This window comes from Eulemur rufifrons, chromosome 10, assembly GCF_041146395.1.
Source record: "Eulemur rufifrons isolate Redbay chromosome 10, OSU_ERuf_1, whole genome shotgun sequence".
In the NCBI taxonomy this organism is placed as follows: domain Eukaryota; kingdom Metazoa; phylum Chordata; class Mammalia; order Primates; family Lemuridae; genus Eulemur; species Eulemur rufifrons.
In genome coordinates, this window is record NC_090992.1 from 15,262,174 (window position 1) to 15,288,004 (window position 25,831).

The 25,831-nt window shown below is 35.1% G+C and overlaps 1 protein-coding gene across 1 annotated transcript in view; it reads right to left on the reverse strand.

Moving 5' to 3' along the window:
- Positions 1-25,831, reverse strand: part of RANBP17 (RAN binding protein 17) — a 349,817-nt gene that overhangs the window by 233,886 nt on the left and 90,100 nt on the right. The window contains exon 14 of the mRNA XM_069484213.1: positions 20,400-20,535. Coding sequence (XP_069340314.1) covers positions 20,400-20,535 — 136 coding nt within the window. The remainder of the gene's footprint in view (positions 1-20,399; positions 20,536-25,831) is intronic.

The following is a 25,831-nucleotide window of genomic DNA, read 5'->3' on the forward strand; positions in this document are numbered from 1 at the left end:
CATCTTATAACTATGAAATCAAAATGCTCCATAAAAGACAAATTTCTTCATATTCATCTAATACAGTGGCATAAAAGTTGCTTAACACAGTATGAATAAAACAAATTCTCAATTTCTAATAATAAATTCCATAAAGACCACTTTGCTTTCTCTGAAGTCCATTTCAAGTATTGTTACAATCACTCCATCCAACTCAAATTTCCATAAACAATTTTTCCACTCCTCAAATCTTCTATTTCATTGACATTATTATCTACTACTGTTTTTACCTTTTTATTTATTGCCTTCCTTTTTGAGAAAAAATTGCTAAAACTAACATTTAAATCTCGTAACAACAAGAAAGGAGAGGGTCCTTTTCAAGCATTCTCTCTTTCAGACGTTGAGATTTCTAGCATTTTTGATGTAGAAAGATTATCTTTTATCCATGAGCTTTTTTAAAAATAAAATTATTTGGGAGGGGAGTATAGAGGGTAATTGAAAGTACACAACATATTGAGAGATGAGCACTGACTTTTTTTGTTTTAAAGAGACGAGGTCCCCTATGTTGCCTAGGCGTCAGGCAGTGGCTATTTACAGACGCAATCATAGCTCACTGCAGCCTCAACTCCCAGCCTCAAGTGATCCTACAGCCTCAGCCTTCCAAGTAGCTGGGACTACAAATGCGCACCACTGCATTTACATTTTAATATATTTACTTCTAATCTTTTTTGATGACTTTTAAAAAGTGTATGTTTATTATTTGTTAACTCCTTTTTAAGTTATAATTTCAATATTATACCCAAAACATCACACTACGTTAAAATTTTTCATAAAAGAAAAAAACCTGGAATGATACAATTGTTATGCCTAGAAAGAGGAAGTATGAGGGTAAAGAACAAAAGCTTTTTACATTCTCTAAACAAATTTCATTGTCTGCCTAATATTTCATCATATGGCTATATTATAACTTAATCAATCATCTACTCTTTTAAATATTACTGGGATGAATACCTCCACATACAAAGCTTTGTCTGCATTTCAAATTATTTCTTCAGGCACTTTCAGACATGAAACACTTGGTCAGCAGATATGAACATTTTTAAAAACCTTGATAGTATAATTATATCTCATTTAGTTTGTTTTTTTCTGAAGTCAAAACATGAAGAAAATACAGGTTACAAAATAAACTAGAGAACACAAGACTACAGTATTATAACTTTGAAAGTCAAAACTACACAAACACACCTTCAATCTAATACCTAGCGAATGCATACTAATTAACAACTTATAATAAAAATGCTAAATATAAAATTGTACATGTAGCTTGGCTACAAATTTTAATAACTTAAAGATATGGATACAACAAATTTCCAAAGTGTTTCAACTATAACACATAAAATCACCACATAAGCTCATGAAAATTTTCATTTATGACAACATACAATTTATATATATTTATCTTTTCCAAACAATGTCTTTGACTTTCTGCAATTAGCTGATTTAATCATGAATATTTATTTAAAAGCAGACAATTTAATACATACCAGAACTAACTTTCATTTCATTGGGAAATTCTTACTGTCTTTATAGAACTTAAATAAGTACCAGTTACAAAGGCTATACTATTGCTCAAAATATAAAAATTTTCCAGGTAGAAATACTTAGATATTTTCTGTCATAAGAGCAACTAGATTTGAGTTTAAATTATACACATCCTATCTCTTTAGAGTAAATACAACAGAGTCATGTTCAAAAAGTAAAAACTGAATTTAATGAGTCACTATTTATAAAAATAGAACTTCATATAGCTTGCTGATAATCTGCTAGGTTGATTAAATATATAGCTTTAAATGACCCTAGAGCTACTTTAATAGACAGATTTCCATAATTGCATCAAGTAATATCTACTAGAGGGTACAGGAACAGGAACAAATAAGCAAATAAACCAAACTCTTTTCTTTAAGATGTGAGTGTACATGAAGTGAGGTTTATCTGCATTTCTTGTCATAAAATCTGGTTTATATTTAATCATCTTTCTGCCAATGCAGAAAGCTAACACCAATTCTCTAGTCACTCAGGATCATAAGACTTACAGTTTTTTAAAGATCAAATTCTGGAAATCCTACACCTGTTCATATATGACCTAGGGACAATAAACTACATCATACCTACAAATCAAAATTTCCACGAGTCTAAGAATCTGTATTTTTAATAAGTATCCCGGATTTTCCTATAATCAGGCAAAAATATTATATTAGAATTATTTCTCATTTCTCTTTCCTTGACATTCCACATAATAGAACCACCTCCAATTTTCTACTCATCCAAATAATTTTCCTTTGTAAATCCAAACTTCATTAGATAAACAAGTGAGCATGACTAGGGAGAGCTTTAGGTTCAAAACTGAATCTACACCTGTGTGACATTATGCAAGTCTGCAATTTCTATGGGGTGGGGTGGGGGAGATGCGTCTTTATGAAAGAAAGTAGTTGGTCTAGATAGCATTTCCTAGACTGTATTTTGCAAAACATTAAGTAGGTATTCCCCAAAGAAAAGGTTTTTATGACTAAGTAATTTTGGTAAGTGCTAAGGATTACTTAAGGCAGGAACTCTCTAAAACCTTTAATATGCCAATATACATTATACATTTCCAAGAGAGAAATACAGTACACTGGCTTTTCTGAATTTGCAAATTTATTTTGGGGGAAAAAATTTGTTTTTAAAGAAAGTATTATAAACTTATTAAATTCTGTTTGCAGGAGCCTTGTGATCTATGGAAAACAGCTTGGAAAGTGCTTATTTAAATTATATCTGTAGTCTCTTCTGAGTTCTAATATTTTATAACGCTAAAAATAGTATGTATTAGTTAAATTGAAGTAGAAAACTGATAGCCATGTCATCATCATTACAGCATTTAAAATTTATTAATAAGCACTTGTGTGTCACTGTGTCAACTATTTTATATACGTTCTCATATAATCTCAAAAGTTTCCTAAAACGTAAGTATTAGTATTCCCATTTTCTAGATGAAGAAAAAATGGCTAATCTCTAGATATTACATATTTGTCTAAGACCACAAGGCTAAAAAGAGAGAGAATTGACAATTAAATCCAAACAATGTGACTGTAAAGCTAAGATTTTAGAAACAAAAAAGTATGACTGCTGCTTTAATCTTGCTACAGTACCTAAGTACTTTTCTTAAAAAATATTAATTTTAAAAAGTTAGATTCTATAGATAACTAGCAATATAATACCTATAAAATGCTAAGAATAGGAAAGAGTTACAACATTTTATAACTAAGGCAGTTGAGAATGTAGTTTTTCTAAACTGTATTAGTGCAGACTATAGTTTTCTAAAAAGCTCATACATTAGGAATAATTTAAAAACAATTTTATCTTTAAATATATGCCCGGTATAATAACCATATGAATTTTCTTCTTGGGACAAGAAAACACAGATTCTATTAACTTATTCATTCCTCTAGAGTATTTAAGCACAATGTTTCACATATAATGAACAAGTGCCTTTCTCTCTCTTCTCTTTTCTAGATCTTAAGATAAACGAAAGAAAGGATCAGGTATTCAGGTTAAAAAAGGGGAGGGGGCCATTACCAAACAAACCTAAACAAGACACAATATCTGTCTTCAAGTAAATAAGTTAATGGTTCTCAAACTTTAGTGAGCATCAGAATCATCTGAAGAACTTGCTGGGCCCATCCTCAGAGTTTCTGATTCAGTAAGTCTAGAGTAGGGCCTGAGAATTTGCATTCTAAGTTTCCAGGTAGACTAATGCTGCTGATCTGGGGCCTCAGTTTGAGACCACTACGCTAATTCAACATGCCTAACCTTTCAAAACCCCATCACTTCTAATGAACATAAAAATCTTATTTCCTTTTTTCCATTCCGATATTCTCTCTCACTCTCCTATACCCTCCACAGAAACAAACCCATCCACTTTCCTTCTCTTAAAAATCACTACTTTAATTGTTCTTTTTGGTTAGTTTGCAAGCAGGTGAAAGGTAGTATTCTCACTTAACATATAATTGCAGTCATGCACAATGCTTCATATTTTACTGCTTTCATACAGTTTGTTTATTTAGCATCCATAATTCTATTAGAAGACTGGGCAATGATTTTTTTTTAAGGTAGTACAGTATTCATACCTTGATAAATTTGTAAAATGCCTTTCCTGATCTCTCCACTTCTGGTGATCTGTTCCTTTTCTCCTATTCAATTTATTTATCTTTTTGACAAAAGATATAATTGAGGAAAGGATGCTGGCATAACACTGAGGCAATTACCAAGAACAGCAAAGAATATTATTATTTTTATTTTACGGACAAGGAAAACAAAGTTGGAGAGGGTTAGTGTCACAGATCTAGTTAATGGCCATTGTATCTCATGACTACTACCCTCAAAAAGGATAGCAGAGGAGAAGCAAAGGAAGACTGGGGTAAACACAAATCCAATATAAGCATCAAAAGCAAGTGAGGGTGGAAGAAGGGCTTTTGAGCTAATTATAGATTTAATTAGGTAAGAAGTCACACTTTTGTCTTTTTTCTAGAGTCTTGGCTGGTTTTATTAATCATTTCTAGTTCTGTCTGGCATTAGGAGACAACATGAACTTAGATTATCTGCCAATATTACAATCACTTCAAATACCTGCCCAATGACCAACTACATACAAATTCTCCACACCACACACACACAAAAATCAATCTGTGATAAATCAGTTGGTTTCCTACACAGATTTAGAATTACACTAGATGTTCTGAAGATTAGATTATAAAAAATTCTTTCAGAGAGAATTTTCCCATTACATTAAATTTATACAGAGATAATTTTTAAAAAGATAGTCCCATCTTATTTTTACCAATAATGGTAACCTTTTTTTTTTTTTTTTTTTTTTTTAGCATCTGCATTATGTTAAATTCTACTCTAGGCATTTGATATTTTACTTAATCATCACATCTCTGTAAAAGATATCCTGCTGATAGGTGAGGAAAATGATACTCAGAAAAGTTAATGAATTTCCTAAGGGTAGTAAGTACTAGTAAGGAGTGTGGAGCAGGACTGAGAGCTATTTGACTAAAAGCCCAACTTGCTTTCCACTGCAACACAGTATCTTTACTCTGAATAGATGAATCCTTTCTTAACCGGATTGTAGATAACTACTTTATTTGGGGGGAAAAAAAAGAATCACAAGCCAATTTTCTAGAATATATAGTGTCTAATTTTCTACATTGACTACCAGAAATAAATAAGGTGACTACCTTTACAAGTCCTACCTTGGGTTGCTTTTTAAAAATTCAAAATAAATAATCATTATTATTTTATTATAACACATGACAGAGGTTATATGCAGGTCACATTATGATGCTTTCTTAAATTCTAACTGCTAAACTTAAATGAGAGGCATTTGGTACAATCTAAAAAATATTCAGTTCAATTAAAAGTAATTGATGCATGGTGAAATAATTCTTCCCAAAGCTGCTGTAAAATCTTCAAAAAAATAAAACTACTTAATAATTTTCATCTCCTACAGGCTAGAGAGAAGCATTATTGCATATTAAAAATTGGAGTGTAGTTTTCCCAGAGGTAAAAGAAAGTTATTAAAACAACCTATTTATTGTTGATATAACTATCCATTTGTGCCACACAAAAAGTAACAAATTTCAGTACATTAAAAGAAAAGCTAATTACGGCATAATTAGTATTTTCTGTATTTTGATAATTAGGGGTTAGTTGGCTATTCCTTTTCAAATTTCTATTTGATGCACCCCGACAATGCCTTTAATGAGCAACTAACGCTATTGAATCCCTCATGGCAGAGGAGTTTAGTGACCACCACTACATTACTTTCATTTATCACTGCCTCTTTACCTATAAATTAATCTAGCCCTGTAGCTATGTTGATCTACTTTATATCAATTTCTTCATCCATATCAGCTGAATATGTATGGCATTAACCTCATTTGCTAGTTGAGAAAAGCAGAATTAAAATGAGATCTAATTTCTTGTGCACAGCACAATTTCAAAACTGCCTGCTAATTTCCACCACCTGTCAGTGTGAAGAGCCTTTACTTTCTTGTAATTAAATAAAACAGTATATTTTTTTAGCAGCTCTGAAAAATGCTAATCTTTCAAAAGTGTTCAGTGATCATTAATCATTAGGACAGTAAAGGAGCCTTATTCAGAATGCTCATTTATCCTTTGTTTAAGCTAAAAAATTTTTTTGGCCTTTTCACAGGAAGGAAAAAAATAAATGTACCAGATGGAATATAAAAATTAACTATTATATTCTACTGTACTAAAGTTTCTATTTATCTGGTTTTACTGCCACATGGTGGCAAGAGGTTTAACATAACCAAGAACTAGCTAGTTTGATAAAATAAACAGAAATATAAGCACACAATTTTCTCTGAAATCAGTGGGAACCTAATAAACACACAATGCATCCATCTATGTGTAGCAGAACCTAAATTTGGACTTAAAATACAGTATAATTAGAGATTGACAACATTTTTAAAAATTCATTCAATAAACTATAAACTATGCTATGAATTAAACTGTTGCCTAAAAGTATCATCTGAACAAAGGCAGTACTGTTCATACTCAGATAATCATAGTTAGGCACTTTAAATTGGACTTTACTGGATTTTCCAAATATACATACCTAGTAGGTAAAAATCTAAAATTCTAAAAAAGCAGAAAGAAAATACTTGCTCATTTTTTTAATACTAAAGACAACAAACTAATAGTTTATCATACTTCTGTCATTTTGCTAATATTTTAGCTTTTATTGTTTGTTTTATATTTTTGTAATCATACTATATACATGTAAATTAATAAATAGCCTACAATTGTGGCTTAACATTCACATATATTTTTCAATAAACCTAGCTTGTTTATTTTTCTTCCTGGATATCAGATAAGAACAAGAATTAGCAATGAACAGTATATGTTTGAGAAAAAATATAAACACACACCCTCTCCATATATTATTAAAATGTTTAACTATTTAATATCAGGCTCTCAGGCTACACATATCTATTCTTCAAATACTAACGTGCCTTGGATATAATATCCTAAGATTATCTTCATATACTTATCCTACAAAAAAAGCATAACATGTTAGTACATGCATGATTAATACAGAGAACTTTTAAAGAACAGTGCAATAAGTGATTTAAAATGAAATGATCCACAATATTCCTCATTTATGTTTTGTGGGACACTTTTGACACTACAGGATCACTAATATTGAAGACTAAAACCCTTTTGAGAATATTTCAATCATATGTATTTACAAACTTGTAACTATGATGACTTATCTTTCCAGATGATCAAGTCATCATAATATATAGTAGATGTTAAGCATTTGCTCAAGAAAAAAAACGAACATGTGGGATGGATTATTTACACAGACTGAATAGCTTCAGGGTTTCTGCAGCACAAGTAGGATAGATCCTATCTCATCCTGATTTCCTTGAAGCAAGACACTTAGAAAAATTATGAGCAAAAGAAAGAAAATACTTTCAGGAACACAGTATGAGATTCTCACTGATAGCTAGTTGACACTTAATAAAGGTAATAATTTTTTGCACCAGTATCATAGATGAACACCTTTCTAGTAAAAATTCAGGTTTGCATATGACTCTATCATTGAAACGCCAAAGTTGGTGACGTGCGCTCACACATAACCTTCCTTTAAGTAACTTGGATATTTTTAAGACAGCAGATTCTACTCTAAGACTCCAGTAATGAAGGTTTCCCATCTACACCTTACAAACTGGTCAATGAGGTATTTGGCAGAGTCTCTGAATTTTCAACAACATTCATCCTTATCCTAGAAGCAAGAAATATCAAATAAATGCAAAAATCATGTATATATCATGAACTGTGGATATAATTTAAACTTTGGAAAATTTTTTCTCAGGGAAAAGATGTATATTGTATGCCTCACATTGATTTTTGTGCATGATTTTCACAAGATTCAATGACTATTAAAAAAAATTACAGACCAACAAGGGGCAGGGATTTCAGAGTTATAAAATTTAGCAACTAAAATCTCTTTAAATGGAGAGTGCCCTTTTTGTCCCCAAGTCCCAAGCATTCGGATAGGACAGTGTTCTTTAGTACTGACACCTCTTCAAAGTACATTTTAGTCACATACTATACAATATTTCATTTATTATCCTCAGAATCACTAAAAAAAAATTCAAACACCAGAAGATAAATTGGAATACATACAGAAAACTTATGCATCTCCATCAGCAAAAATTATCACTTTCTACATCACTTTTTAAAAAACTAATCATCAAACTATAATTAGTCTAAAGAATAAGCAATAAATGTCATTTATAATCTGAGAATTCACATGGAGTAGTACTTTGTGTGTTTATCCACAGATCTCAAATTTTATAAATGCTTTAAAATTTATAATCATTAAAAATAAATGGAGAAAATGAGAAGAAAATATAGATTAAAAATACTCTGTGGGTAAGCATACATTTTATCAAGTAATCACAAAGAAGCATCATTTTTGTATTCTTCCAGGGTCTAGCATAGTGCTTAGCACAAGGGAGAGAATAAATGTTTAATGAATATACATATAAAGAATTACTTAAGTACATATAATTCACATAAGATTTGATGTCAAATGATGATATATTTAATTTGGTGCAATAAATAGTCGATTTATTAAAAAATCTAAGTTCATATTTTTCCAACTTACACCCTACATTTCTCCAACTTATAATTTCAATTACCAGTGGCTACTAAGATTTTAACTTTAGATTGTTCTGCCGTAAATCTCCTAGTCTAGTACTTAATACTAGAGTCAACATTTAAATGCACTTATACTTAAAAGTATAACTTGCAAAATCCATTTGTACAGCAAAAACATTTTTAAATAAAGTAATTAGACCTTTAGTCTGCTTTGCTCAACTTTCTGTTAAGCAAGGGTACATACAGCATGTATTTTTGTTTAATAGTTAATGTATATTACACCCTGTATGGTGAATTAAGTGGGAAGGGATGTAAAGAAATCACCTTTTTTAAAAAGGGCATATCTAAATACTGATATATTATATACATATTAGACTTATTATATGACTATTGAAAGAACAAATCCCTGAGCAATATACAATATAGCAGTATAAACATTAACTTGGAGTGTAAGTATTTACTATTCACCAAGAAGGAAAACCTAACTAGGGCAAATTGTTATCTGTTATCTATTATGAAAACAGAATATGATACATTTACACAGTAGTATATGTTTGTCCAAAAGCAGCTGAAAAATAAAGTTTGAAAAGTTTTAAAACATTTGACAGAGAAAAATTCCACAAGCTATTGAGCATTATTCTCTAACAATCAAGCTTCAAAATATAATCTTAACTGCCACAGGTACTTTTCCCCTATAATCTGCACTATATATTTGATATACTGGAATATTAAAAAGGCTTATTGTTTAAAATATTTTAAAGTACATTTAAAACATTTGTTACTTATTTTTCACCAAAGTGAAAATTCTATGCATGAAACAGTTTCCCTGTGATTGAATTTCCCACTTTTTCCAAAAACTGTGTATCAAAGATACATTTTGCCAATAATCACAATATATTCAAGTACCTAGAAACAGTAGCTAGCTTATTATTTCAACATTGTATTGCACTTACAGTTACAACAATACATTGAAGTTATTGTTAGTATGTTTTTCTGTTTCATTATTCAAGTGGTTTCCTACTTAATTTAACAGTAACTGTTAGTAACATACCATATAGGAGGACCTAACAATTGTAGGGAGAGAATGCCATCTGCTGCTTCCTATGTGTACTCAACAGTAGGAGAAAAGCTACTACTTTTCCGTTTTTATTTTAGGCAATTTTAGATAATTTTCATTCTTATTTTAGATAATGTGAAAATACATCAATGAGCACCTACACTTTCTTAATGCAAATTCCAAGTTATCCCACAGAAAGGTTACAACGTACTTATATATCACTAGCTCATGATGCTTTTATAAACAAGGCTTTTTTTACTCAGGTACTGAGAGCCACAATGTCAAAAGGAAAGGCTCACATACCTGGCCTTAAAAAATTATTTCCTATTTGTGAATTACTATAATATCCTATTTAAAAATGTGATTTATATATAATGTATCATTCAAACAGGACACTTTAAAGAATGAAAGGTGAAGCTACTAACTAAAGATTCTGGCAGGACAACAAGTGCGAGCTGGGCAAATCGTAAGCAAATCTGGATGTATGGTCACTCTATCTATAAATGACTATCCTGCTTGCATTTTCTCTGGCTTCATAACTTTCCCAATGCCTTGAGAACCTTCCTGAAAAGCAATCTGGAAATTTTTAGGAAATTCCTAGATTCAGCAGAATGAAGGCCAAAAAAAAAAAAAAAAAAAAAAAAAGTGGGAAACTAGCATGGATGTACACCCCCACCCAAGCAGCTACCTCAATACAGACTGATTTTTTTTTTAACTTCACTTTGTTATACCATTTGAATCCTTTGATACTAATAAATATCTTCTTTAGAAAGAGAAACTACTTTCTAGGAGAATTCATTTATACATTAGCATGACATCCTTTAATTGGAATACTTTCCAGTTGACATCTGGCAGATGCTAGGCACTTGGAAAGAAAGCAAATTTGGGCCATGGCAGGGGTGTGTGTGTGTGTGTGTGTGTGTGTGTGTTTTGCCTTATGTCTGAGTGGAGATACAGATCATTTTGGAAGATGAAATCTCTTTGGTGGTGAAAGACTGGATAGGATATCAAAAGAAGGAGTGAAGAAACGGACAAAAAAATCTGTAAGACTAACTTGTCTATTTCAAAGTTTAAATCCAGAGAGAAAGGCAACTTGCTTCCTCCTCAATTTTTGGTATCCTGTTTTAGGAGGTCAAAATCCAGGCAAATTCTATTTACATACGACGCTTTATCAGTATCACTGATTAAATAGCTCTTTGTGAATCTATTTTTAAGGAAAAATGCTTTCCAAGAGTTAAACAACCACATTTTTACTGACTGTTGGAATTTCACTCACCAGTGAGCTTTTGTAACCAACCAGACAAAATTGATGGTTGTGGTAGGGTTGGCTTGAATAAATAAAGGGATGTAAGAACAAAGTTCAAAATTTCAAACTTTTGGCAGATATTTAGAAGACGAGGGGTAGGGGTGGGGGTGTGTGTGTTTAAAAGGGCTCTTTATCTACTTTTACAACTGAAAATCCAATTTTAATTATACTAAAAATTAAAATAGAATTTTTCTACTAAAAAGTAGAAATGGACATCTAGAATAAAAATGCAATATTTAAAACTTTTCTCAATAAACTGACATAATTTATAATTATAGGACATGGTGGCCCATACCACATAATAAAATAAAGGAAAGCACTAGTCACTTTTACCAGAGAACAACTAATGATTATAAAAATAAAGAAGAAATACTGTAAAATTCTGATACACTTTAAGAATTATATTTAGATGACTTTTAATGTTTTAAATTGTATCCTAATATTTTAAAAATAGAGGATCTATTTACATTTATAGTTTAACTACTAGCTACATTCTAAAAAAACAATTTTTTTTAAAGAGTAACAGTCTTGCTCTGTTACCCAGGCTACAGTGTGATGGTGTAATCATAGCTCACTGCAGCCTCCAAGTCCTAGGCACAAGGAATCCTCCCACCTCAGCCACCTGAGTAGCTAGGACTACAGGTGTGTGCTACTATGCCCAGCTAATTCTTCTTTCTTTTTTTTTGTAGAGATAGTGTTAGGTTTAAAGAATTCACCCTCCTCAAACTTCCATCTAAATCTCCTATAGAACCCAACCCTCTCCCCTTCCCAGGGGTGTATTAGGCACATAGCCTTTGCCAGATCCCTAGGGAGATACAGGAATGAAATGCAAAAGGGGAATTTACTTTCCTTATCCTTCCTGATTGTTTGAAAAGAACTTATTTATTCCTCCCAGAAAAACTCTCTATAAAACCCAAGGCTCTCCCTTTTTCTCTCATGGACACCTTTTTCAGCATCCACCCATCTGCACCCAGATGCTCAAAATAAACATTTGCTACACACGAGGCTTCATGTGTCTCTCTCTTGGCTCCAGACCTAACAGGGTCTTGCTGTGTTGCCTAGGCTGGTCTAGAACTTCTGGCCTCAAATGATCCTCCCATCTCAGTTTCCCAAAGCACTAAAATTACAGGCATGAGTTACCATGCCCAGCTTTAGCTACAATTTTGATTAGTATATTTTATTCCATGAGTGTGCTGCATTACTGTAATTAGATGTTTCTAAACACCTAAGTGGTTTATTTATGTATCTCAGAAAGAACCCACACAACTAGATGACAAACTGGTCAGTTTGTAGAGGCCTGAATTTCCTATATCTTCTTGACTGGAGTTCTGGTGCTCTGAACACAACGTAGGCTACATATGACTGCTGTGTGTCTCCTTTCCCAGGCTTCCCACTCTTAAGAAACCCTTTTCCTTACATCAGTTATGTATTCATTCATTCAACAAACATTTGCTACTCCGGGCGCGGTGGCTCACGCCTGTAATCCTAGCACTCTGGGAGGTCGAGGTGGGCGGATTGTTTGAGCTCAGGAGTTCGAGACCAGCCTGAGCAAGAGCAAGATCCCGTCTCTACTAAAAATAGACAGAAATTATATGGACAGCTGAAAATATATATAGAAAAATTAGCCGGGCATGGTGGCGCATGCCTGTAGTCCCAGCTACTCGGGAGGCTGACGCAGGAGGATTGCTTGAGCCCAGGAGTTTGAGGTTGCTGTGAGCTAGGCTGACACCATGGCACTCTAGCCTGGGCGACAGAGTGAGACTCCGTCTCAAAAAGAAAAAAAAAACATTTGCTGAGAATTTACTAACATTAGCCCCTGCAATGGTCACTGGGGATACTGCCTTAGCTATACACATCTGTGAACTCAAATAAAATTTTAAGGCTCCCCTCATCCACTGGCTGACTGAATAGACCCCTTCTTGGCCAAGGGGATATCCTAAAACTAAATTGCCTGCCAGGAGGAGGGAGGTCAGACATGCCTCATCATGCCCCCTCCCTTCTTGGAGATATACTTTGTAACCCATTAACAGGCCTAAGGGTATGTAAGACAAACCTTCAGCTCCTCAATTTATACAATGAATATATGGGTGGCTTGTCTGATTAACAGAGCTCCTTATCTTAAAACATTCCAAGACTTTAAACAAAGCTTCATAATTCTTTTGTTAAGTTTATTCCTATTTAATTCTTTTTGGTGCTATTATAAATAGAATGTTTTATTCATTTCATTTTTGGATTTTTCATTGTAAGTGCACAGAAATTCAGCTACAGAGAACAGCAAATGGAGAGCTTCTTAAAGATTATCTTTATTCAGTTATGCTGAACAGAATGTTGATAGAAATATAGACAGGAAAGGCCATTCTGATGAGGTCTCAGATGGAAATGAAGAACAAGTTATTGAAAACTAAAGGAAAGGTGATCCTTGTTATAAAGTGGCAAAGAACCTGGCTGTCCAAAGAACCTGGTTGTGTTTGTGCCCTCCTGTTTTGTAGAAGATAGAATTAGTAAACGATGATATAGGATATCTGGCTGAAGAAAGTTCTAAGCAAAGTGGCAACTTGGCTTCTCTTGAATGCTTATAATAAAATGTGAGAAGAAAGAAATGATTTAAAGACAAAATTTGTAATCCAAAGGAAAGAGACTTCAAGATTTGGAAAATTCTCAGTCTATCCATATTGTAAAAAAAGAAAGTGTGCCCAGGAGAGAACATCAAGGGTGCGGCCAAGTAACCACTTGATAAGCAGATCAGTATGGACTGGCCAGATGTTATTCTTCAAGACAAGGGAAGAATGAATCTGAAGACATATCAGAGACCCTTGGGGATGCCATTCTCATCACAGGCCCAAAATGCAAGGGCCTGGGAAACGGAATGATTTGAAAGGAAAGGTTGTGGGTACGCACGGGACCTCAGCACTCCCTGACTGGCCCTGCCTCAGTGCTCCATCGCCACATTCTGGATGCCATTTCCAACAGCTCGTAGGGTACTCAGGCCATGGGGGTGTGGTTATCTCCATTTCCAAAGATGGAGCTGCCTGGAGCCTCAGTGTACAACTCAGGCAGAGAGAGCACTGCCATGAGGACAGGGCCACCATAAAGAGTTCCCTCTATGGTAATGCCTAGCAGAATTGTAGGAGCAGGGCCACCCCCAGGACCCTTGACTGAAAGAGCCACCAGAGTGTGATTCCAGCCTGGGAGAGCTGCAAGTACTCCAATTCCAACACGTGAGAATTATGGCATGGCCTGAACACAGCAAAGCCATGGGAGCAGAACCACCAAGATCCTTGGGGGCTCAATCCCTACCCCAGTGTGTCTAGAAGACAGGACATTAGTTCAAAGATTACTCTGGAACCCTAAGATTTAATGCTGCCCTTTTAAGTTTTAGACTTGCTCAAGATCTGTCACTTCTTCCTTCTTTCCTGTTTAACTTTTTTGGAATGTCTGTCCCAGGCCTGTCTCACCATTGTATTTTAGAAGCACACAATTTGTTTAATTTCACAGACTCACAACTGGAAGAGTAATTTGCCTCAGAATGAATTGCACATTGAGTTTCAACCATATCTGATTTAGATGGTATTTCAATGAGACTCTGGACTTTAGACTTTTGAAATGATACTAGAATAAATTAAGACTGTTGGGACTACTGGAATGGAGTGATGTATTTTGCATGTGAGAAGAACAGGCATTTTGTAGGGTCGGGGAGAAATGTTATGGTCTGAATGCTTGTGTTCCCCTCAAAATTATATCTTGAAACCTAATCCCCAGTGTGATGGTATTAATAGGTAGGGCCTCTGGGAGATGATTAGGTCAGGAGGGCAGAGCCCTCATGAATAGGATTAGTGCCCTTATAAGACGCCTGAGAGAACTGTTTGTCCTTGCCACCATGTGAGGACACAGAAAGAGCGTATCATCTATGAACTGGGCAAAGGTCCCTCACCAGACATAGATTCTGCCAGTGCTTTGATCTTGAACTTCCCAGCCCCCAGAATTGTGAGTAATAAATGTTTGTTACTTGTGGTATATTTTTTTATAACAGCCCAGAGGACCAATACGTTTATTGGCCATTGTGATTTTTTCTTTTGTGAACTGTTTATTCATATATTTTGCCATTTCTCTAACAGGGGGTTTTTCTCTTAGAGAGAAACAGAAATTGTTTCTGAACTGAATATTGGTTCTCTTTAACTTACATGCATTGTGAATGTATCCCCAGCCTATGGCTTTTCTTTTTTACTTTGTTTATTGTGTCTTGTGATCCACAGGAGTCTTTACTTTTAATATGGGTAAAATTTATCAACTTCTTTGTTTAGAGTTTGGGCTTCTTATGTGTTAGAATATTCTTCCCTATCCCTAAATCATAAAAATAATCTGCTTTTCATATTTAGAGTCCTCTAACCTACTTGGAATTGATTTTTGCATGATTTGAAATTATAATCCAAATTTTCACATACAGATAATCAAAGGTCCCAGCAGCACGTCTTTAACAGTTTATCCCATCCTTATTTCATCATTTACTGTTTTAATGCATAAATGGATAAATTTTATAATTTTTAAATTTACCCATGTTCTTCAATTAAAACGGGAGATGGGCCATCCTATTTGCCTTTGTATCCCTGGCCTTAAAACATAGTAGTTCTTTAGTAACAGTCATTGAATAGTCACTAAATGCTGAGTACGAATAGGCAAAAAGAAAACAGGCAGCAGCATATACAAATCATGCCATAGAAAAGAATCAAGTGTCAAAAGAAAAGGTTGCAAGGGTAGGCAAAGTTTGATCATGAGGAGGAATTTATTTTGTAAATAATGAGAAATGAGTAAAAATTTTTAATGAGAAAAATTACACAGGAAGAAATGTGTTGCCTAAAGACTGGCAAAACTTAAAGTCTGACAAAAACAAGCATTATGATAATACAGAGCAATAGAAACAGACACCCACCCTGCTGGTGAAGTGAAAATAAACTGTGATAACACCAAGGAAGGCAACTTGATAATATCTCGTAAAGCTGGCCCAGCAATTCCATGTCTACTATTTATTTCCACAAAACTCTTACACATTCATGAGGAGACAGGTATAAGAATATTTCTGCAGCATTGTATGTTAAAATTGAAAAACTGGAAACAAACTAACATATAGCAACAGAAAAAAATGAGCACATAATGGCATAGTAATACCCTGTAATACCATTCGATAATTAAAATAATTAGAACTATATGTGTTATCATGAATAAATCTCAAAGACAATACTGTAAAGGCAAGTTCCTGAAGATCCAAACTGCATAATATTTATATAAAGTGAACAGTTCTATGTTTTGTTTATCAATATACAGAAATGTGGATAAAGAACCAAATCATGGATGAGAATAACACTAGATTCAGGATGGTAGTTACTCCTGGGCAAGAAGTGCAAGGAACAGAACCAAAGCATCAATAGGATCATTAATGTTTAATTCAAAAATATACAGATCTGAAGCAAATACAGCAAACCATTAAGACTTGACAAAGCTGGATTATGGGCGTATGAGTGTTCACTACATTATTCTCTCTGGTTTTCTAATGAAGAAAAGATTACTCTGGTGGCAGTAAGGAAAATGAACTGAAGTGGGGAGAAGTAAAATGGAAACAAAGAAGGCAATTATAATACTTTTGAAATCTAGTGAGAAATGACAAGCGGTGACAATGAGGCTAAAAAAGGAACAGGAGAGAGGAGTAGACCTGAGAGATATTTAGAAAATAAAATCAGCAGGATTAGGTGGCAGATCAGATATAAGATGTAAGTGCAAAGGGGAAATCCTGGGTTCAATGTCATTCTTTCTTAAAACAGGGAAGTATGAAAAGAGGGTTTTAAAAGATAGTGAGTACCTGGGTGGGGGGAGGGGATGGGTGTATGCCTACATGATGAGTGCGTTGCGCACCGTCTGGGGAATGGTCACGCTTGAAGGTGCTGACTCGGGGAGGGGGGGCGGTGCGAGGAGGGGATGGGTGTATACCTACATGATGAGTGCAATGCACACTGTCTGGGGAATGGACACTCCTGGAGCTCTGACTTGGGGGGACAGGCGGTACATGAGCAACGTATGTAACCTGAACTTTTGTACCCCCATAATAAGCTGAAATAAAAAAAAAAAAAAAAGATAGTGAGTTCCTTTTCGGAATTTTTTAAGTTTCAAGGACCCATTCAATACTCTAGTAGAAAAACTGAATAGAATGCAATATGCAAAGTGGTTATAGCACAGGCTCTGGAGTCAGTTGTCCTGGGTTCAAATCCACTTAAACACATTAATTAACCAAGCCTCAGTTTCCATGTCTATAAAAAGGGAGGATGTTAATAAAATCATCATTCTCAGCATTTTTGTGAGAATGAAATTAGATAATGTCTCTCAAGTTCTGATCCAAGTATTCAACACAAACATTACTCAATAAATGCATACAGCTACTACTGATGAACATTTCTTTCTCATAGTACTTACTTCTATCACATACATCACTTAGAACTCTTCAGTGATTCCAACTTTTGTTCCTGGAGCACTGATTTCTATAAATTATATTTTGTTGTATAGACAGGGTTTTATAAAATTTTCAAGATGCTTGACATTATACCTTATTTAGAACTGCTGAATAATTTCACTTGTCAGCATCATTTTCCAAATCAAGAATATACTCTTTTTCATTGGAAAGTATTACACATGAGATTTAGGCCTAATTCCTACAGAATTCTACTACATATATACATTCACAAGTATAAAGCATAAAAACAATATGCCAGACCCTTGGGGTTGATAACAATAAATGAGGCAGAAAGTGTCCTAACCAAATTATACTCTGTACATGTCTTACCAACAAATAATTACAATGGAGTGTGATAAATGCTAAAATACAGAAAAAACGGGTACTACAGAATACAGACAAAAAGAATTCTCCCACAATTTGAGAGTTAAGAAGGGAATCCTAAAGGATGGGGTCATCTCAATGTGCAGGATAAGGACTTAGTAGAATAAGGCACAAAGGTGAAAGTAGGATTTTAAAATATAGTGTCTGAAGCAAAACGTTTTCTTCTAACACTTAGAACTGACAGAGAGCACAGACTGTTAAGGAAGCTAACAAAAGTTTAGCACACATAAAGCATGCAGTATAAGCTGGTAACACAGAAAACAGACTGGGAGGAACCCTGTAAGTCATACTTTACATGATACAATTAAATGAGATAATGCTTAAAAGCGCTTAGCACAGTTCCTGGTACAAAATAAGCCCACACTAATTGTTAAACATTATTCACTTACTACTATCTAATACTCTCCCCTTACTAGGCAGGAGCATTGCTTGAGCCCAGGAGTTTGAGGCTGTAGCGAACCATGGTCCTGCTACTGTTCTCCATCCTGGGCAACAGAGCAAAACTCTCTCTCTCTTTCTCTCACGCACACACATACACACGCACACACACATATGTGCATGCACACACACACACACAAATACTCTCCCCATTTTTGCCACAATTTGGAATCAAACAATACACCCACCAAGAAATATTTTCCACCAATATTTTACTTAGTTGGCTGCCAGAAAAAGAGCATATATGGTACTTACTAAATGTCTTAGAGAATCTGTTCTTCCATTAGTAAAATGGGAACAGTAATACCAACCTTGCAGGTCTACTATAATGAATAAAGTGAGTGTGCAGAGTTCTTACAAGAGTGACCCCCAGAAATGGTTCCAAGTAAGACAGATCAGCAGACAAATCAGAGAAATAGAAAAGCTGGAAGCTTTAGCTTCACTTTGGAGTTATGTGATGGGAATGCCTTAGAAATAAAGTCATTTTAGGACCAACTCCCTTTGGTAATGGGGAAAGATGCACGCACCAAAACTATTAAAGTTACAATAAAATGAATCAATACCATTCTGATAATGTGTTTACTTTTTCGTAATACACATGATTTTTCAAAAAATAAAAACTAGTCTTCTGTAATTTGTTTTCACAATTATCCTGTATTAAAAGTTTTATATATGTGTGTGTACATATATAGAAAAACAAAAATTTTGAAAAAACTTCTGAAATCCCATTGTCCTAAAACTAGTCTCACTTTACATATTTCTTTCCAAGTACTTTAAAAACAATAATTAGAAGGCTTTTCTCTCCATATCATACTGTTCTAAGGCTCAAACTAAATGGATATTGGATTAGTAGTACTCACTTTCGCAAAGGCAAAATAATAAAATCTCTGGGTATATTAGACAATTTATCATAATTAGATTTATATCCAACCTTCAAGAAGCATATCTGGGATTTAAAAAAGAGGTCTCCTGTAAAAATTTTAGAGCGTGTAATTTTTGTCTGATTCTAATTTGTCTTACTGACAACCTAAAACATTTATTAATACTCCTAGCTACTCTTTTTGCTTCCAAATGAATCTTATTCAATGGCAGCTAAATTCTAAGAAGATATACATATACACAATACAATATATACAATAATAATACAATTATTATTACCAGAAAATCATAAGTGAACTGAACGTTAAGTTAAATTTCCTAAGATTAAAAAAACTCAATTGAGTATAAAAAGCTTATTTTAGAATTTTCAAATATGGAATCCTTCAGCATTACTAAAATTATAAATTCAGAGGAGATAAGAATATCCTCAGGACTTCTTACAGAGAAGGTTTTGGAAAGTTATTATTACAGAAAGAAGAAAAAAAAAGCTCATGAATCTTATGTCACAAGTACTACTAAATATCTGCTTAGGGTTCACATAAATGCCCTCAATAATCCCTCATTATACCTCAAGATCAAGTCATTTAAATTTGCTGATGCTAAACATCAGTTATTACACTATGAGCATTCCCTACAATAAAGGTTATTTAACTGCAACCTCTTACGGACGGACACATTCTCCTAGTCCTCATTATTTAACAAGTAAAAATGCCAAGGAATGAGTGAATTGTACTGGAAATCACATAAATAAGTGTCCAAAAAAAAAAAAAAATCGCAGAACTACTAAAAGTTCTAAGCTACTAAAAGACCAAATTTTATGTTTTTAGTCTTGAAATACAATACAATAGGGCAAAATCCATTAGTATTTAAAATAACTATTTAATGAGTATCCATGTAAGAAATATTTACTACCTCTCTGCCAATCAATCTTCAAAGAAAATAGTAAATCTAGGTATAGAACAAGCAAATTAACCACACTGCATTTCAATACCAATTCACCAATTGATTTTAATTGATAAAATACACTTCTTATGTAGAAATTTCCCAAATATATCATTCAGCTTAAGGCTTTTAAGCATACATCTTTCTTCTACTCCAATAACATTTTTAAAAATCTCTAGTGAACCTACCTTTGAGGTTCTCTGAAGTTGATCACCAACATATGTTTTACGAAACTGATCCAAGAACCACAAAATTGCAAGCTCTATCTTCTCATTAGAGCACTGAGGCAATCCAGAATCCATTAAAGATATGAGCTGAAAAACTCTTTTCATGAAAGAAAGAAACAAGCTTCAGTACAAAATCTTAGAAAAACATTAAAACATTTATCATAAATGCAATATGATATGTAATCACTGTAAAAAGTGGGAAAATACAAAAGCACATACAAAAAATATTTTTTTTTTTTTTTTTTTTTGTTGAGACAGAGTCTCACTTTGTTGCCCAGGCTAGAGTGAGTGCCGTGGCGTCAGCTTAGCTCACAGCAACCTCAGACTCCTCAGCTTAAGCGATCCTACTGCCTCAGCCTCCCGTGTAGCTGGGACTACAGGCATGCGCCACTATGCCCGGCTAATTTTTTCTATATAGATTTTTAGTTGTCCATATAATGTCTTTCTATTTTTAGTAGAGACGGGGTCTTGCTCTTGCTCAGGCTGGTCTCGAACTCCTGACCTCGAGCGATCCACCCGCCTCGGCCTCCCAGAGTGCTAGGATTACAGGTGTGAGCCACCGCGCCCGGCCCAAAAAATATTTTTTAAAGCATCTGAAATCCTAACACTGAGAGATAACTGAATTTGGTCTAATTCCTTCTAGCCTTTTTTTCCTAAGACATACACAGGAATACAAACCTATATATGTATACGCAGATATTATTTTACTAAACATTTATATATAAATGCAGAGCATATGTATAAAAATATTACATGTAAATATAAGTAAATATACATGTACATACAAGTTTTTAGTAAAAGAATGGTATTGAATGTGTAGCTTTGTATTTCACTTTTTCACTTAATCTTATATTTATAAATAAATATTCTGAGATCACATGACTCAAAATTTTAAGAAATCAAGAGATACACCTACCAAAAGTTTGATACATCACTCTCTTAATAAGTAATAAAAATTTTACCTGAAATAAACTACAAGATGATATTAACAAAATCAAAAGCTTCTAATAGTAGTTAAACTATTATTAGTTATTATCAGAAATTCATAAATTTTCTACTTATTAAAAATCATTACAAAATCATAAGTGAACTGAAGGTTAAGTTAAATTTCCTAGAGAAAAAGCTTAATTCAATATAATGAAAAGCTTACTCCAGAATTTCAAAAAAGAAATCTATAAACATTACATATTTTCATTAAATTTTTCTGGTGGAGGCTGCCACATGCTTTGCATGAACAAAATCAGTACATTATAATAATTTTTTAACAGAAGTTATGGTTATTGAGAAAGCATCACCCTTCTCTAATTTGCATAAAGGCTATCCCTAGTTATGACACACCCAGTTCCTTCCAATGTATGCCCACAAGAACATACACACATTCATTGTTAACAGTTTTATGTGCCATTCCAGAGAAGTTTTTATGTATGTACAGGCAAATCTGACTATAGTCTCCTCCCAACCCTTCTGAACACATGGAGCATACCCATACATATGGTTCTAAGCCTAGGTTTTTCCATTTAGCAATAAATCTTAGAGATCTTTCTATGTTAGATATAAAGAGATTTCTCATTCTGTTGTGCAGTTCCTCAACATTCCACTACATGAATGTACCGTATTTTCATACATTCCCCTATTGATAGACACTAACGTTGTTTATAACTTTTTTGCTGTTATAAAAATGCTGCAATTAACAATCTTGTACATGTCATTTCACATATACATATTTACAATATATAGTCCTAAAAGTCAAACTACTAGCTCAAACAGTATAAACTGTTATAGTTTTGACAGCTATTAACAAGTTGTCTTCCATAAAAATTGAAACAACTTATAGTCCTACCATCACTCCATGAGAGTGCCTATATACCCACAGATAATTCAGGATGATATGGAATTTCATAATTTTTGGAAATCTGAAAATGGCACCTCAGTGTAGTTTTAATTTGTATTTCTTTTACATATGTGAGCTTAAAAATTTCCCATGTTTTTAAGCCGTAAGTATATTCTTTTCTATGACCTGTTTGCTCATATCCTTTGCCATTTTTAGCTACTGGGGTGTCTTTTTATTACTGATTTGTACAAATTCTATATATATTAGAGAGCTGACCCCTTTGCCTATAATTGTACTGACCTTAAATTTGTTTTATTGTTTTTCATTTGTCTCTTGACTTTGAGTATAGTTTTTTTAATGCCATGCAGAAGTTTTTGTTGTTTTTCTTACACAAAAAAATTTAACAATTTTTTTCTTTTATGGATTTCACATAATAGCAAGGTTTTACCTGAATCTATAGTATTTTTAGGTTCCTTTTTTTTTTTTTTACCGTTTACCTCTATGATACATTTGGACTTATTTGATATATATTAATAGTGTGAGACAAGGATCCAACACGTTTTTCCAGATGGCTACCTCGTTGATTTAACATCATTTCTTTCTTGTATAGTTTATCTTTTGCTCACCATTCTGAAGTACCTGTTATCATATATACTAGTATTCATTTATGCATTCAGATTACTTATTGGACCTTTTATTCTTTTCCACAATCCATCTTACTAAATATATCTTGACCAATATTTTTGGTAATATTAAATAACTTTCCAAAGCATTATTTTTAATAGTCACATAAAATTAATGCTATGTCAAAATTTAATCATCTCATTTTGAATAAAAACTCTTATTTCTAAGTGAAACATAACTTTTGTCCTCTCTCTACTCCCAAAGACTTCTAGAAACAAAATGTCTAGGTCACAGCATATGAACTTTATAAAAAACTTGGTGAGTATTATCAAAGCGTTAAGAAAAAATATTTTGGGGGGGGTGAAAAATGGTGTAGAGGTGACCTCCTGGTTCTCTGCTCCCAGAGAAAGAGGTGAAGAACTTGGACGGCTACGCACAAGGGGATTGCTTCCCCGCAAGAACAGCATTGAGAAACTGCAGAGAAACAGCGTCGGTCACACAACATAGGGGGAAAATAAAGGTGAGTGGGAGACACGATCCCAAAGTCTGGAGAGTGCAAGATAAATAGAGAATATAGCGTGGGATGGCTGTGCCCGCCTGGCCACCTAGTGCAGTGGGATCTGACCCACAGGAGAATGTCCTGCTCCCCCCACTGACCTCCACACCCACTCAGACAGGGACGTGCCTAAAGTCAGTGCAAAATCACAGCACCAGAGGGCGGGCTCTGTGGAGAGCAGACAATAGCAGGAAACATCTTGGACTCCTCAGTGCTCTGTGCTAGGACTGCACTGGGCAGGGGAGGGACTCGTCTGAGCAACCGCTTCAGGGAATTCAGAGACAGGCCTCGCCTCTGGTGGTCAGTGGGTCCAGAACAAAGGAGATGAACACCGAAAAGGGAGTCTACCCTGGAAGCCACTGACAATTAGGCCAGCTCAGGGCGGGTCAGAAAGAGCAAGACCTCCTGCAGGACAGGCGCAAAGATTGCAGGAGGGTGACACACAAGAGACAGCAGGCGTCCTGTTGACTCAGCATCCCATCTGGCATCCGCCAACTCCTGAACAGTTGCCCCCAGCACTACTGCTTTGTGGGTGGGCAGCTGCCATTTTTGGGGTCCACAACCCAGACACTGTGGCGAGCTATGGTTTTGGGCAGCACCGCTCCCCTAGCCTGGGGACTCTCATTCTGGGCACGATAGGATCCACTCTTCTGCGACCTATCAATTCAGCTAGCCAGGACTGTATCGATGGGCGAGTTTTGAGTGCTTCCCTACAAGTCTAGTTCCCTAGTGCTGGGAGGCCACCACCTGCAGGATTCTCAGGCACGGGGGCGCTGGGCAGTCTTGGGCATCACCCCTCTCCTAGCGCACCAGCTTTCATGCTGGGAGTGGTGGGCTCTGCCTCTAGAGGTAGAGAGAAGCAAGAAAAGCCACTCTCTGTGTGACTGGCATGAATCTGCCGGAGCCTTGGTGCAGATCAATAATTGACAGCCCAGTGATTCGGCCCCCCAGACTGGCTTAGGTCATCTAAAAAGATCATAACTCTAGGGCCTGCTCTCCACATCCGGGAGGCTGCCAACAGTGGGGTTCGTGGTCAGGGAAGGAAAATCCTGGCCAAAGACCCCAGCAGGGGTACCAAGTAACCCCTCCCATCAGGAGCAACCTCCCAAGCATGGTGGAAGAACCCTGAATAACATATTAGTGGCTCCCCCTAGTGGCAAATCAAGCAACCACAGAAGCACTGACATCCAGCGATCTGCCTTGCTCCTACCACCACTTTAAGCAGGAATAGGGTCCAAGTAACCCTTGGGAATGGCAAGATCCTTCCTAAAGATCGGGGCATTAGTATTCCTCACCCAGGGACCAGAGACCAACACAGAGGCATCAGATTACCTCAATAACTGGCTCCTCCACGCAATCTGCAACCAATGACAGAGATGGTAACCCCATAGCTTAACACAGTGCCCTCCATCGCAAGCTATCAGAGGGCAGTGGAGTTATACACATAGGTGCGATTCACTACGTGGGATCTTAAGCTGGGGGACCAAACTCACTAATCTCCACTGGCAAGAGGTGAAGACAACAGGTCAGAGGTAACCCAACTTGCCAAAATACTTCTAAGGCAGTACAAGACCAGTGCGCCCCCTTCCACCCCTGTCAAGGAACGTCCCTTGGGGGCTTGAAATTAAGGGCACAAACCAGTCCTAGCACTCCCCATCCTCAGTCAATAACCCTGATGAGAAAGAACCAGAGAAAGAACACAGGGAATATGAAAGAGCAGAGAGAAAAGTCACCCCCAAAAGAAATCATGAGACCCTCAAAATTGGTTACTAATTTAAATGAAATGATTAAATTGATGGAGGAAGAATTCCAAATATGGATTGTAAGGAAACGTAATAGAATTGAAAATAGAAACCCAATACAAACAAGCCATGAGAACAATACAGGAAATGAATGAAAAACTCTCTAAAGATATTGAAATATTACAAAAAAACCAAACAGAAATCCTGGAAATGAAAGAGGCATTGAAGGAACTTCAAAACACAGTGGAAAGCCTTAAAAATAGAATGGATCACGCAGAAGAAAGAATCTCAGAGCTTGAAGATAATGCCTATGTGCTAAACAAATCAGATGAAGAAAAAGAACACAGAGGCAAGAGACAAGAACAGAACATACAAGAAATGTGGGATTATGTAAAGAAATCAAATATAAGAATTATAGGCATCCCAGGGAGAAAAGAAAATACACAAGGGCTGGAAAATCTATTTCTTGGAATACTGGAGGAAAATATGCCTGGCCTGGCCAGAAACCTAGATATCCAGATATAAGAAGCACACAGAACTCCTGTGAGACTCAACATGAAGAGGCAATCACCACGTCACATAATTATCAGACTGGCCAAAGTAAACACGAAAAGGCAATCCTTCAAGCAGTAAGACGAAA